The sequence below is a fragment of the Balaenoptera ricei genome, chromosome 5 (assembly GCF_028023285.1).
Source record: "Balaenoptera ricei isolate mBalRic1 chromosome 5, mBalRic1.hap2, whole genome shotgun sequence".
NCBI classification, from domain to species: Eukaryota; Metazoa; Chordata; class Mammalia; order Artiodactyla; family Balaenopteridae; genus Balaenoptera; species Balaenoptera ricei.
The window spans coordinates 65,929,581-65,944,659 of NC_082643.1; the positions used below are offsets into that span (position 1 = coordinate 65,929,581).

At 45.6% G+C, this 15,079-nt stretch overlaps 1 protein-coding gene across 1 annotated transcript in view; it reads left to right on the forward strand.

Moving 5' to 3' along the window:
• The window catches only part of IGFBP7 (insulin like growth factor binding protein 7), a 74,430-nt gene that overhangs the window by 50,225 nt on the left and 9,126 nt on the right, over positions 1-15,079 (forward strand). Inside the window, exon 2 of the mRNA XM_059922923.1 lies at positions 13,058-13,167. Within this exon, the coding sequence (XP_059778906.1) occupies positions 13,058-13,167 (110 nt within the window). The remainder of the gene's footprint in view (positions 1-13,057; positions 13,168-15,079) is intronic.

Below are 15,079 nucleotides of genomic sequence, written 5' to 3' on the forward strand. Positions count from 1 at the left end.
GGATGACATTTTTCTTTTGATAACCCCTAACTAATAGGAATTAAACCACTGGCCAGTCCAGTTTTTGTTTTGTTTTTTTTAATTTATTTATTTATTCGTTTGTTTGGCTGTGCTGGGTCTTAGTTGTGGCATGTGGGATCTTTAGTTGCGGCATGTGGGCTCTTAGTTGTGGCGTGCGGGATCTAGTTCCCTGACCAGGGATGGAACCCGGGGCCCCCGCATTGGGAGCGAGCGCAGAGTCTTAACCACTGGACCACCAGGGAAGTCCCTGGCCAACCCAGTTTTACATCTGTTGATCAGTATGTTCCAAAAATATCTGTTCTTTAATTGTCTGAGCATGTTATGACATTGGGAAAGCTATCTAGTGCTGACACTGGAGTATTTGTGGATCTGTTATTCCTCATTATTGCTGTGTAGGTTAAAATGCTGCTTGCTTATTTTCCAAAGCATTATTCAGAACTGTCTGTGAGTGAGGTTAAGCTCTCTCAGCTGCAGAGATCATGACTGTTTTTACAGAGGCCAAGCTCCCGTGGATATGTGGGCGGAAGCAGGTTTCATGATTACCAGCGTCATGCTTGTCCCGGGGGTCTTGTCTCAGTTTATCTATTTGAGTCTACTTTCTTCTCTTCAAGTGTCAGTTTAACTGATTTACAGGCTCAGAGACCATAATCCTTTCCCATGGACTAGATAAGTCTGGGCTGCCTTCCACCCCTTGTTCACAGGCAGAGCAGGCATCACCCACTTGTGAACCAGCCTCATCTTTGAAGCCCCCAGCTTGCTAAAGGGGTCACACGTTTGCTAGAGAGATCCCCTGAGAATGTACCCAAAAGGCAAGGACTAAGGAGGCATAAAGCGCAGCTTCTACGTCAATTTCGGGAAAATCCTAGACATTTTCTTCCCCAAGTTTGTAAAGAACGAGTTTCCTGCTTTTATGCATACGGCTGCTCTAAAGAGGTGCCCAGTCTGAAATCCCAGCTACTGCTCTGGAAGGAAATTACTTTCCTTTACTTCAACAGAAGAATAGAATCTCCAAGGCTGGAGCTGGCGGCTGCCCTAGAAGAAACACCTGCAGAGGGAAAGGACGTTTCTGTGACAGGCCGCATAGCACGCTTCACGTGCAGTTGCTCCCAGTCCTTGTAGAGATGCGGTATCTTAACCTTTAAAACCCAGTTTACTATTGAAACCATGAGAGCCCCTTTTTTTCCTGCATTGTGAAAGGAATTAACAACTCAAGGAAAACAAATCTCAAAAAAAAGAAGAAAAGAAAAAGAACCACTAATTATAGAAAAATAATCACTGTCTGAAAATAATCAAGATGCCAAAGTAAAGCTGTCTGGTCCTATAAATACCAGTAAGAGCAGCAAAGAGCATTTTTATGCCCCCAGAGACCCTCCTTCTGGGGTAACTACTCGCCTATGAGGGAGCATAGCTTTCCTTTACCTGGTTCCCACCTTTCTTTTTTTTTGTTTTTAATTGATTTATTTTTTATTTATTTATTTATTTTTGGCTGCATTGGGTCTTTGTTGCTGCGCGCAGGCTTTCTCTGGTTACTGTGAGCGGGGGCTACTCTTCGTTGCAGTGCGAGGGCTTCTCATTGTAGTGGCTTCTCTTGTTGCGGAGCTCGGGCTCTAGGCGCACAGGCTTCAGTAGTTGTGGCTCGCCGGCTCTAGAGCGCAGGCTCAGTAGTTGTGGCGCACGGGCTTAGTTGCTCCATGCCACGTGGGATCTTCCCAGACCAGGGCTCAAACCTGTGTTCCCTGCATTGGCAGGTGAATTCTTAACCACTGTGCCACCAGGGAAGTCTGGTTCCCACTTTTCATAGCTCACACCCAGCAGGGTGGGCTCCAGGTCAACCTCCACCCAACAAGAGCAAGCAAGACTTGCCTCACTAATGAAAAATACAAAACTCTTATTCAAAGTCCCCCAGTTCCTCTTAGAGAGATCTTCCTCCCCCGTGATCAGAGACCTGCCCATTTCCCTGATTTTCAGAGCAGTGTTACTTGGCACTTCTGAGCCTCTTTGAACAATCCAGCTCTTCCAAGCTCAGATGGTCCACTGCACCCACATCTAGCACCTTCTGTAATGTGAACTTCCTCTCAGTACTCAGAAAGAATGTCTTGTTATACTGGGAACACACAGTATGTCCACAAAGCAAGTACACAGTAGCAAATGTAGTAAGTACTCAGGACGCACGCGAGAAGGATTAGCCCACGGGTAAGAGGAACGTTCTGTTCCAGTTTGAGCCTGGAGGGCAGTGCTAGAAAAGTGCAGAACATGGGAGAAGGAACCTAAATCCTACTAGGAAGTGGGGAGGAAATCTGAGAACACTCAGCAAAGCAGAGATAAACAAAGGATGAGACTGGGGGTAAATAGCTGAGAGCTTTCAAGTCTGTGGAGATCACAGAGGAGTACAGAAAATAACCAGAGGGCACAAGTGAAGGAGGGGAAAACACTGAGAAAGAACAGGGGGAGCCGTTATGCGCGGCTGATTAATGTCTGGGGTTTTGGGCCAAGGAGGCAACTGTAACCATGAGAGCTCTAGAGACTGGGGCCTGACGGGCGAAGACATCACCGGGTAAAAATGCCAGCCAGGCACAGGCACGGCATGCCCCGCACTGTGTTCATGGTTGGGGGGGACGGAGGGGGCCGTGCCTCACACAGATCCCTTGTGTTTAATGCGGCTCCAGACCCTCGCAAAGCCGAGCTGAACGCGTCTTAGCAGAGAGGCGATCTGACTCTAAATGAGCAAAGGCAAAGGGTCCGGATTTAGTGGGCTCTTAAATGAGACCCACAGACTCCAGACGGACGCAGAGCCCCATCTCTGGCACTGCCATCAAGGGTAGAAATTCCGAGGGCAGGAGAGGGGCAGGGGCGGGGCTGGGGATGTGAACTAAAAGCTTTATTTTAGGAAAATGGAAAACGACACAGAAGGAGAACTACTGAGACTCTGAGAGCAGGCAACTCAAAGCTTGTGACAAAGGGGGGGAGGTCAGACATGGCCCACTGTCCCCCCCATGGAGCTAGAGCGATAATAGTAACAGTAAGAAGGTTATCGGGTATCTATACCCTTCACTCCAGCTCCTGGAACTTTCCTCTCTTCTCCTTAAATGCTTGCACCTCCCAGTGTCCTCGGCCTCTCCCTGAAAAGCCTTGGGAGCAATGTTTCTCCAAATCTGTCCTCCTCTTCTCCTCTCTTACTTTCCACCGTTGTGTTGTCTTTGTCATCTGAGCATCTCCTGCTCTGAAGCCGTGTTTTAATTGAGTGGTTCTACCCGGGGAGTTGAAGAAAATTAATTCCAGTGCCAGACCCCACACCCAGACCAACGCCCAGACCAACGCGAAGCTCTGGGAATGCAGCCCAGGCCCGCGTACTAGTTAACCGCTCCCAGAGGAGCCCAGCGTGCAGCCAGGATTGGCAGCCTCTGTAAGACAGCATCCTTCTTAGAGGCCGGGTCTCGGGTGGCTGGGGCTTGCCCTGTTGTCTGGTGCCTGTTATTCCTGCAGATGCCCCTCTGCGAGATCTCTTCCAACCTGCATAACCTTCCAGAGACTGAACAAATCTCCTCTTTTTGATAATTCCTAATCTAAAAGGGTGACCCGGTACTGCACTGTCAGTCCCCACCGTCTGCTTCCAGGGTGGTCAGCCTGGCCTGAGGGATTTACTGGGCCTCCTACAATGTAAATCTCTTCCTTGGACGAAGTGGAGTTGAGGGCTTATCTAGTTCTCAGGGAGCCGAAGAACTTTAGTCTTCTATTAAAGACCCCATGTGGGAAGGCTTCCTGGAGCCCGGGCTGTCTAGTAGACAGGGAACAGGAGTGGCCCCATGGTAGCATCTTCCCAGGGCCTCCTGGGAGCTCAGGCCTCAGCCCTCTTCAGCTTTCCAAAATGTTCCAGGCACTAGGCTTAGCAAGTCCAGCCCTCCTGAAGTTGAAGGCCACTTGGCGGTCCCTCATATCCTTCCCCCTAGGGGCAGGGTTCAGGAGCATCTCTTTCTTTGGACTACATCCCTTGTTAGTCAGCTCGGGGCCTATGGACAGAGACTAAGCTTTGAGGGTGGGTGAGCCTCCAGGTTCTGGACGACTTCCCCTTACAGCTCACAGCTCGGTTCAGGAAACACTTCTGGTGCCTGACGATGCCAGGCACTGGGGGTGTGTAGGGAAGGCAAGGACTCAAAGATGAAGTGTCCTGGGGGAACTTGCTCTCTGGGTTTCTAGGAAGCTCAGAATCAGGTGGTAATAAGTGCCCTCCTGTGGAAACTTCCCCACCCAGTTCTGTGCTTGCAGAATAGGAAAAAGTGACCCCAAATTTTAACATGTTGGATTTAAGGTGAGTCATAGCCCAGATAGGACAGGCCCATGAAATGTGGGGAAAAAAAGTATTTCCAAGGCTCCATTAGCATGAACAAGATACACCCACATAACTAGGGAGTTTCCCTTCATAAAGGTACTCTGTAGGAAGTCAGTTCTTCCATATGCTCAAACCACATAAAAATGTAGCCCGCTAACGTAACCTGTGTGGACGTCAGCCATGCCGGTGTTGTGATGGCAGTTTAGCTATTCCAGCGCCGTGGGAGCTTTGCCAGATCCGTGAGCTCCTCCCTTGGCGATGTTGCTGACACAGCCCCAGGTTAGCTCAGCCACCACAGGGCCACCAGAGTGATCTCTCCACCTTACACATCTGAACTTGGCTTTAAATCCTTCATGGATTTATTTTACCTAGTGCAGCGTTGCTCCAAGGATGACCCCAGACCACATGTACCAGAATCACCTGTGGGTGGGAACCTCAGCCTGGAGTCAGACCCTTGGTTATTATTCTATCATTTTGTGCTGGGTCCATACTTGTTAGGGGAAAAGAATAAGAAGACATCATCAAATAAGAGATTGGGTTTGCAAGCAACAAATTATAAGAAACAGCAACTTTCTTTTTATGTTCCATGGTCAGTTCAAACTTAGGATAATTCTGAGACATTGCAAGAGTCACAATCTTAGAAACACATCTGAATACTATGATATCTACTACAGAAAAAAAAAAAGACTAATACACTCTAAGAAGATTCTCAGTATCAAAGATTGGAGCCAAAATGGGGTGTCTCATTAACCCAGAGATAACTAGCTGTCAGCCAGGAAATGTAATTCACAGGATCTGTATATGCCGTTACCAGGGTTGCATCATACTGGACAGTCTGCTTTCAGATGAACTGCCCCTGCAGATAAGTGGCTGGTTGCTAAGCAGTGTCTTAGCTGTCTACTCCCCCGCTTTACCTGGGATGGGGTGGGGTGAGAATGGGCTGGGTGTCAGCAGCGAGCTGATGGAATTCCCTCCAGAGAAGCTGTCCATGGGAGAGCGAGCCAAAGCTGTCTTCCTTCCATATGCAGGAACCCACCCAGCCTGCCAGGGCTAAAGTGTAAACTTGACAGTGTTTACCTTGGTACCACTGGTCCCCCAGTCTGTTTCCTTTCTCTCTGTGGGGTTCGGCACCTCCTCATTGCCCAAATCCGCAAATCTAAGCCCAAACTCATCCTTTCCCCCTTCTCCAATCCAAGGCCTTCCTCAGACAGACACCCTGGCTTCTGTCCGTGGTGTCGCCGCCTCCTCTTACCCAGCCCACAGCTTTTGACTCATTCCCTCTTCCCCATATCCAGTCAGTTCCCGGGTAGTGTTGGTTCTTCCTGAATAATCTCTCGATTCTGCCTCTTTCCTTTCTGTTCCCATTGCTACCACCTTGATTTAGGCTTCTAATCCCCACCCTGTCCCAGTCCTGCTGCAAAGGCCTCCAAAGTCATCTCCTGAAATGCCACTTGAATCACATCTCTCCAACATTTAGAGATGCAATGGACCACAAAGTGTCCCCCCCGCCTCCTTCCAGTGTGGTCCACACCCGAATCTCAGCTATGCTCTCCCCGAGCGGACTGGGGTGCTTGCTGTTCCACCAGCCAGCTGGTGTTTTCCTGCCTCCACACCTCTGCTCAGGCAGGTCTCTGAAGTTGAAAACCTTCCTTGAGAGAAAGTTTTACTTCAGAACTTCAGGGCCTGCTCAGATACCAGCTCCTTTTGCCAGCCACCCCAGCTCCAAACGATGTGTCATCTCCATTCTCTGAAGAAGCAATTTGTATTAGCTCCAGTCATAAGGATTTACTTTGAAATAAAAGCAGTAATTAATACTTACTGAGTGTTTACCCCATGCCAGGTACTGTGCTAATTGCTGTATCTTGTTTGATCTTTCTGAAAATCTAATGACTTAGGTATTATCCCATTTCACAGATGAATAAACTGAGAAAAGTTAAATAACTTGTTCAGTGTCACATAACTCAGAAGTGGTAGAGCAGTCTATTATCTTCCTAGCATTTTAATCTCAGTCTATATGTGTTAAGCCTCCCCATCCCACCTCAATATATTGTATCCGAAAAAGAAGAAGCATTTCTTACATACTTTTACCCCCAGCAGTGTTTGGGAGAACCCCATCATTATAAACTTTTGGGTCTTCACTCACACTAAAATGTAAATGACCAACAGTAGCAACCATAACGAGATGACTTTGCCTTAAACAAAAACCCTGAAGTTAAATCTGGCCTATGGTGCTTAAGATTTAGTACTTTTTTCTCCTGCCCTTACTGTTCTCAGCTGATACCCATGAGACCGTGTGTCAGATTCTCATACCTAGGGTCAGCTGCTGTATCACCGCACCTCTAGAAGTTCCCGAAATGACTTGCCTTGGCAGATGGCTCTGCCCTTTAATTAGCCATACAGCTCCTGCTTCCCCTTAGTTAATATCAGGAAGTTTCCACATATTTCATCCCCTTCCCCCTCTTGGCCATAGTGCCTTCCTACTATTCTTTTCCCATTTTGTACTTTTGTTTGGTGCTTTTCCCTTCAATGTGTTATCGGAATCCAATCTGGGGATTTTTGCCAAGTTGTCTGAACTCTATCTCCATATGTGGTGTCTCACTTCGTTCCTAAACCCTCCTTTTTTGGTATGAATGCACATACTCTCTGTGAGCTATTTTAGGACCCAGCATCATTAAGAGACAAGATGAGTGTGGTTTGCAAATCTACCATAACTTGGAGAAGTCCTTATACTCGACTCTCCTAGCTATGTTAATAAGTACTCAGTGAGAGCTATAATGTGAATAATATAACCCAGCATATTGCAGACACCCTGTTTTTGATGTGAGGTTGATTGATGATCGTTTCCCCATAGCAGATCTACCCTTCTCATTGGAACTTTCTTGGCTAATATATATTTAAATTATTTTACACCCGTGATTGTATACAAATTGGTTGTTGAGTGGGCAGTAGCCAAGAAACCTTGTTTATGGCAAGAGGAAGTCAAGTGGAAGATTAAAGAAAGTCACAGTGAATAATCTTCCAGTTGATAAATAAGAAGTGACTATAGCACCACTTTGGTTAGGTACCTTGGCAAATGTGTACACTGGTATATTTTCAAGATAGTGGCTATCTTCTTAGTTCTGTATGAGTAGTCATGTTATGTTCTGAATTGACTGCTGCCCTTTTTCCACTACATACAATCTGGTCTGTCCCTTCTCCCAATGAACACGAAGCACATCTGATTCCAGAGTTTCTAGCTCAGTTATGACTCTATCAGGACACTGGCATCTTCAGTTAGCCCTGCTAAGGAAAGCACTAGAGAATAATGATGCACTAAGCTGTGTGGCACTAACTCTGAACTCAACAAGATTTCAGAGAAGAAATAAGTGCAAACTGGAGCTGTAAAAAAAAAAAAAAAAAAGTCAAAAAGGAGATGAAACTTCAGCCTTAGAGCTCCAAATAAAGGGTAGGGCATAGATAATAGATGAGAGGAAGGAGGACATCCCAAGTAGGCAAGTGCATCAGCATAAGCAAAGGTTCTAGAAGTGGTAATAAGCATGTAATGAGAGAGTAAGCGTGAATGCTAGGAGCAGAGAATGAGTTTTGGTAGAAATAAGAAAGAAGAGTGAATTTGTAGGGTAAACATGGGAGAGATCATGGGAAAGCAGCAATGAAAACAAATGTGGTTGAATAGGATATCAACAAAATTGAACAAAAATTGACTGTTAAGGAGAATTTGACTTTTGACCATTTCCCAGGTTCAATGGAGTATGTATATTTAGCTCCAAAACATGACCTCTCCTAACATCTTCTGTGCAGCTTTTCCAGATTAAAAAATTGGCTAACTAGGTAGCCACTGATACCTTTATAATCAAGCTCTGTTTTTTTCATCACTGGGAGAATGAACTTTGTTATGAGTCATGTACAGTGCATTTAGGTAGATGAGGTGGTGCATTGGACTGACTTGTAGGGAATGAGAGCTCCCAGAACCAGGCAGTAGAGCCTCAAAACTTCATGGATGTCAAAGATGCCATATGACTGTGCTCTAGGACACATTCATGATGGGTACATTCACTTCCAACCCAAAAAGAACATTCTTAGACCTGCCCTGGTTTCTTCTGTATAAATGGGTAAGTGACTTGTCCAAGGTCTCTTGGCTATAAGCAGTAGACAAGGATCCAGAGCCAAGTGTTCTCTTCCCAAAAGTGCTTTGGGTATTTTTGTTTGTTTGTTTTAATGGTAACATGGTGAGGGCATCTCAGGTCATGTCTGGGGAGTGTTTTGTGCTCTGTAAGAGACTAGGAAATTGTTCACATGTTTCTTTTATATTATTCCCATGCTTTTTATAGGATAACAGATTTTAACTCTGTCCTCTCCTACAATTTTATGTAAGATCAGTTTGAATCAATTTCTCATCAAGTTCAAAATTAATTCTATTTCAGGGTCTTTTTCTCATGACATTTGCGTGTTTTGTGAGCACTGCCCTTCTTTACCTCTTCAGAATCAAATTGAAATATTCCAAATTTAAATCCATCGACAATTCTTCCTTTTCTATATCTTTAGTGATTTTTCAGACCATAGCTAATTTTAGGTTATAATTGAATAAGCAATCTGTGGTCTGTGGGTCATTTGTCTAGAATTTAATTAAGAGTGTCTGAGGGGGAGGATGTAGACTTAGGTGGGCATTCCATAGCAGAACCTGACTCCTTCCAGGTAGTTTTAAGGTGACACTGGTTCCTTAAATTGAATTCTAGTTTTCTTGCAAACTTAAAACTTTCTTCTTCCTTACACAGTTTCATTCAGGACCTGGCTCTCTTTATTTCACTTTCTCTTTCTTCTCCTTCTCCTTTACCTCCTCCCTCCCTCCCTCCCTTCTTTTTCTTCCTCTTTCTCTGCAAGGATTGATTAAAAGGAAGAGACCACCTAAGTTTACCAGGCAAGACTTATAAAAAATAAGGGAGCAAGAAAACAAACTTAGAGAGCTGAGAAAGATCGAATGAAATCGAATGAGAACTGAGTTGAGAAAGGTAAGAATGGAACATGGAGTAGCCTGGTTTGGGGACATTCATCTGAGACAGAAAGATAGGGTGAGTTGGAGGTGGGGAAAGTCTTGGGATGGACTCTCCCCACCTCAGCCACCAGGCATCACTGTGACAGCTTGGTTGCTGCCTGGGGTTGTCCACAGTGGGGAAGGGGAGGAGAGAGGCAGTGGGCAGTTAATCTGTACAGGATGTCTGCTAGACACATGTTTGTGCAGCCTGAAGTCCTTACTGGAACAAAGGCAAGGATAAATAAATAATTGAACCTATTCTGGTGTTTGTCCCTATACATTTAAATATTCGGTGACTTGTTTTAAGTGGAATCCAAACACTGTGTATGATTTAGATGGCAATGTTGTTACCCTTGGCTTGGCCTCAAGGGCTGATTTTGAGCTTTCTGCCCAAAAATGAGCTCAGAATGAACTAAAAAGTTATTTTATCCTTAAAAACAGAAATAATTCTGGATCTGCTTTGGCCTTCTTGGAAAAAAGGCAACGTGGAAATATTTAGAAATTATTTTGGTAAAGAGTCATTTTGTCAGCTGCTCTCCTGAGATAGAACAGAACCTTCAGGAATTGAATTGCATGATACACATGCAATTTGAGGTGATTTTGGCAGTGAAATTGCTTGTCAATGGAGTATGCGGGATGGTGGTTCTTTAGGGTGGGGACGGGGTGCAGTGCTGTTGGATCTGCCATCGTATCAGCCCCACATATTTTCACCATCCTTCACTTCCATACAGAACGTGTCCACTTGGTGTCTCTGTGGGTCAACATTTGTTCAAGGACATCTGAAGTAGCAAGGGTTTTTGTAAATGTGCAGCAAACTGGTCCTGATGGCCCTTCCTTTGCCTCTCCACCCCATCAACTCAACAGGGGTCAGTGAGTAATACAGATTTTTGTGGTATGCAAATCTTGTTGAATTCTAGGCATTGCCTGGTAGCAGAATTGACAAAATTATTTATGTTCTCGGGATGGTCCAAATATTGACTCAGCCCATCCACCCAAGGTGTAATATGTATTTCAAGAGTTGGGAGAGAGAAAGAGGAACTCACAGCGTGATTCATCCTAATCTTGAATGCCCTGGTGATGGCTCTCATCCAGAGTAGTCCTGGGTAGGTTCAGATGTTTTTAAAGAATTTTTGCTCCTTCTGAAATGTTCTGCTTCATGGAATAAGGAGAGGATTGCAGGGAGATAAAACAGATCCGTTCTCCATTCAGTGCTTCAGTTTTATTACATTTAATTCTAAATCATACCATGTTTGTTGGTACAAGGATAGACACATAGACCAATGGAACAGAATAGAGAATCCAGAAAAAGACTCACACATATATGATCAATGGATTTACCACAAAGGCACCACTTTCAGTAGGAAAAGGATGGGCTTTTCAACAAATGATGCCAAAACAATTGGTTGTCCTTTGGGGAGAGAGTGATGAACTTTGACCTCTACATCATAGCATACACAAAAATTAATTCAAGATGGACCACAAACCTAAATGTGAAAGGTAAAACCATAAAGCTTGTAGAAGAAAACAGGAGATCTTTAGGGCCATGGGCTACGCTTAAAAAATTTAACAGGACACAAAAAGCACTAATCATAAAAGAAAATTTTGATAAATCAGACTATATTAAAACTATGAATATCTTAGTTTTGGACTTCCCTGGTGGCCTAGTGGTTAGGATTCCAGCCTTTCACTGTGGTGGCCCAGGTTCAATCCCTGGTCAGGGAAGATCCTGCAAGCCACGCAGTGTGGCCAAAAATAAATAAATAAGTAAAATAAAGAATATCTTAGTTTGGGATTTCCTTGGTGGTCCAGTGGTTAAGAATCCATCTTCCAGTGCAGGGGACGCCAGTTCGATCCCTGGTCGGGGAACTAAGATCCCACGTGCCGTGGGGCAACTAAGCCCGCATGCTCTGGAGCCCCTGCACCACATCTAGAGAGAAGCCCGTATGCCGCAACAAAAGATCCCGTGTGCCGCAACTAAGACCCGTTGCAGCTAAATAAATAAATAAATAAAAATTTTTTTAAAAAAGAATATCTTAGTTTTAAAATTAGGCTGTCAGAGGAATCCATAGCATGTCTTCAAGATGTGTGACAGAAAATTAGGCTGGAGTTCTTCCGTGTGCTCTCCAGAATCTGCCCCTGGCAAAGACGGATAACTCTGCTCCCTGCTCCGCCTGTAGAGAGATGGCTGCGAGTTGAAGTAAGTGGTTTGTCACAAGGCTGAGGCACAGATCTCACAGGAATCTTGCATTCCTCATGTGGTTTTGCTACGTGAGAGGCAGCTTTGTTCCCGAGCCCCTCCAATCTCTGAACACTGGTGTATTTTTCTCAGAACACTCCCTTGAGACCCCCCGAGCTTTGAGGTCATCCCACCAAGTCCGTGTGTGGGAAGGAGGACAGCCTCTCGGGGCCCTCAGAGGTGAGCCAGATCCGGTTCTGTGGTGTCCAAGCTCTTGGGGTCCCAGGGCCCTGGAGGAAGCCCGGGATGCAGTGGGGCCCAGCCCTGCCCTGCCCTGCCCTTTGTGGGGCCTTGTGTTGGTGAGGACAGACGAGGAAGCATCGGAGACAGAGCCAGCAACACACATAAACACAGCACCACTGTGCTTACCACGTCCATGTTTGCCACAGAAAAGCCAAGACCCCTGGCCAAGATAGATGCTTCCTTTCAGACCTAGGGTTTAGAGGGAAGGAAACACGAAATATATTTAGAGCTTTCAAAACTTTGTTTTGCACATTCTTACAAAGGGGAAAAATAAAACTACCCTGAGGGATTTTTTAAAAAATCAGCTTCCAATACTTTAGATGAGTGGGAAAAATCTTACATGCTGTTATCATTTCCTTTCTGTTTCAAGAAGTTAATCGTGGGCTGGAAATAGCCTGTTGCAAAAGGGGAGACTTCATGCCCTTTGAATGCTGCTTATGCCAGAAAACGTTCCAGGCCCCAAGGGGAGGTTGTCCCTTTCCCAGGACTGTGATGCAAGATGACCCTAAAGTTAGATATTTTATTCAGCTGGAAGACCCAAGGCAGTGGAGAGCTGAAATTCACAGGGAATAATTAACTCATTCTTTGAAGAAATGGCGTCGAGCTTTGGGTTCAGGCCAGGTTCAGTTCTGGAAGTAGTGCGCTGTCACCCCAGGCTCCTGGCTCTCCTTCCCTCTGACGCGGACTCTCTGAAGGCCCCTGGCGCCTGAAACCAGGCACTGTGAATTAGCAGTGGATGGGACGAGTGTCCAGCACATTAACCAAGGAGTGGTTGTTTGTTGCCCCTCCCCCCCAAACAGAAATACTGGTATATAAAAAAGAAAAACATTAACTATTTGGGGAGTAAAATTTCACTATATTAATTGGAAAGTCGCAGATAAGCAAAACAGCTGGTAAATTAAAACTCATTTAAGCATGATTCGTGGGAGAAGAAAATTTTGTTAAGCAATATGCTTTTCTTCCTAATTGTTTTTTGACTGTCAAGATGTATGCATCACCAAAGAATAGCTTAAACTCCTGCTGGTGGCTGGGGTAAGCTAGGTCTGGTCTTTGCAATTGGCTTCAGGTAATCAACAGAGGGGATAGCCTCCTAAATATAATGAGGTATTTGCTTCCTAGTAATACTTACAGGTTACTAGCACGCTGACGGATGTTAAAGACTGCTTAAAAGGATGGTTTGACTTTGTGCCCTCTCTTATAGGTCCCTCCATCGTGACGCCCCCCAGGGATATCTGGAATGTCACTGGCGCCCAGGTGTACTTGAGCTGCGAGGTCATCGGAATCCCAACCCCTGTCCTCATCTGGAACAAGGTCAGTGGCCCAGATTTCAGAAGATACCCTCGATTGACCGGCTCCTCTTATGCTGCACAGGGTAGTAATAGCCTAAAGTCCTCGGCCAGTCCAGTGCCTGCTGTTCCTTAAACTCAGGGCCTTCCGACAGTCTTCCAGACACCTGTCCTGGATCTATCAAACAATTTTACTGACCTCCAGAATAGTCCCTGCCCTGCTTTTGTTAGCAGTCCCTGAGCAGGGAGCCTTAGGAGCTGGAAGAACTATGATGCTAAACACGCATCCCGCCCTCTGAGTGTGGGTGTGCATATGTGAGTGTGAGCGTGTGTGTGTGTGTGCATGTGTGTCGCAGTGTAACATTGTTACAAGTTAAGATTGTGAGTTCCTTGGGCGGGTTGGCTGGGTTGTCTCTAAGCCAGGATTTCTCAGCGTCAGCACTGTTGACATTTTGATCCAGATGGTTCTTTGCTGTGGCAGCTGCCCTGTGCACAGTGAGTAGTTTTGCAGCGTCCCTGGCTTCTACCCACCTGATGCCAGCAGCAGGTGCACATGTGCACACACACACACACACACACACACACACACACACTGTGACAGTTAAAAATGCCTGCAGACATTATCAGATGTTCCCTGAGGGAAAAGCCACCCTAGATTGAAAAACAGTGCTCTAAGTGTCAGTTTTTCCTCCACATGATGAACAGGGCATAGAATTCTTGTAAAGATTACAAGTAATGCAGCTAAATCACTTGGCCCGTTGTCAGGTACATAATTAGCACTCAGGAGATGTTAGCTATTGTTCCTGAACATGTTTCCCTTTGAGGAGCGGTTATCTTGTATAGCTATCTTCATATTTGAAAGACAACACATTCTTAGTGTGTCTGTAGAAGGGAAGAGAAAACACTCGTTTGCCAGATCAAGTAATACTTCACAGTCATACTGTACATTATTTTACATTATTGCCCTTATACCTTTTGACTTAAGTCTCACAACAGTCTGTGGGGTAAATATCATCAAACTCATGCTAACAAAAGGGAAATCTAGTTTCAGTTAAAAGGCATAACAAGAAGCCCCTTTTCAGCTGCTTTTCTTCTCCAGCAAGCTCTAAGGTGGATGATGGTCTCTCCTGATTATCTTGTGTGCTTGGTGTCTGACCAGAGGAGCAACTTCTAGAACTCCAGGAGGGATTTTGGCTCCCATTGTCAGAACTCTTTCTGCTGCAAGTTGTAGAAACTCACTTCACACTAGTTTAGGCAAAAGAGAAAAAAAAAAGGGAGGGGGGGAAGCTTCTAGCCTCAAGGGCAGCTGGATCCAGGTACACAGTGGGGTCAGAACTCTAACTCTTGGCTCTTTGATCTCAATGTAAGGGTATCATTTTTTCCTTCTACTTCAGAAAGATTCCTCCATGCTATAGGCCACAGTGTCACTGGCAGCTCCAAGGTCACATTATAATGTTTAAAGACCCCAGAGGAAGGAAAGTGCCTCCTCTCCCTGCTGCTTTGTAGAATTCCCACTGAAGGGCTCTGACCCAGGCTGGGTCACCTGCTAACCTCTGGGTCCCCCATGTGGCCGTCTGGCAGGAGTGGTGTCAGGGTGACTCTGAATCCTCCCTGGGGCGGGGTTGGGGGGGGGGGGATGGTGGGCAGAGATGACACCAGCTGTGCTATTACTGTCCTTTACAGCCAGAACGTCTGTTCAAGGGAGGGGTGAAATTTTACCTCAGTAAACTATTTTTTGTAAAGGGGAGGTAGGAGCAGTGAAAAGCAAAAATGCAACTGGTGGGTATGTTCCTCCTGGCCTTCAGCAAAAGCTGCTTATGCTCCTCATTGCTTATTTGGAGGTTGCTGGTTTGATCCAGGGGGTGGAGAGGTGAGGAACAACTTTTCCAAAGGATATCCATAAAAAGCTCTGTGCAGTTCTCTAGGGATACACAATG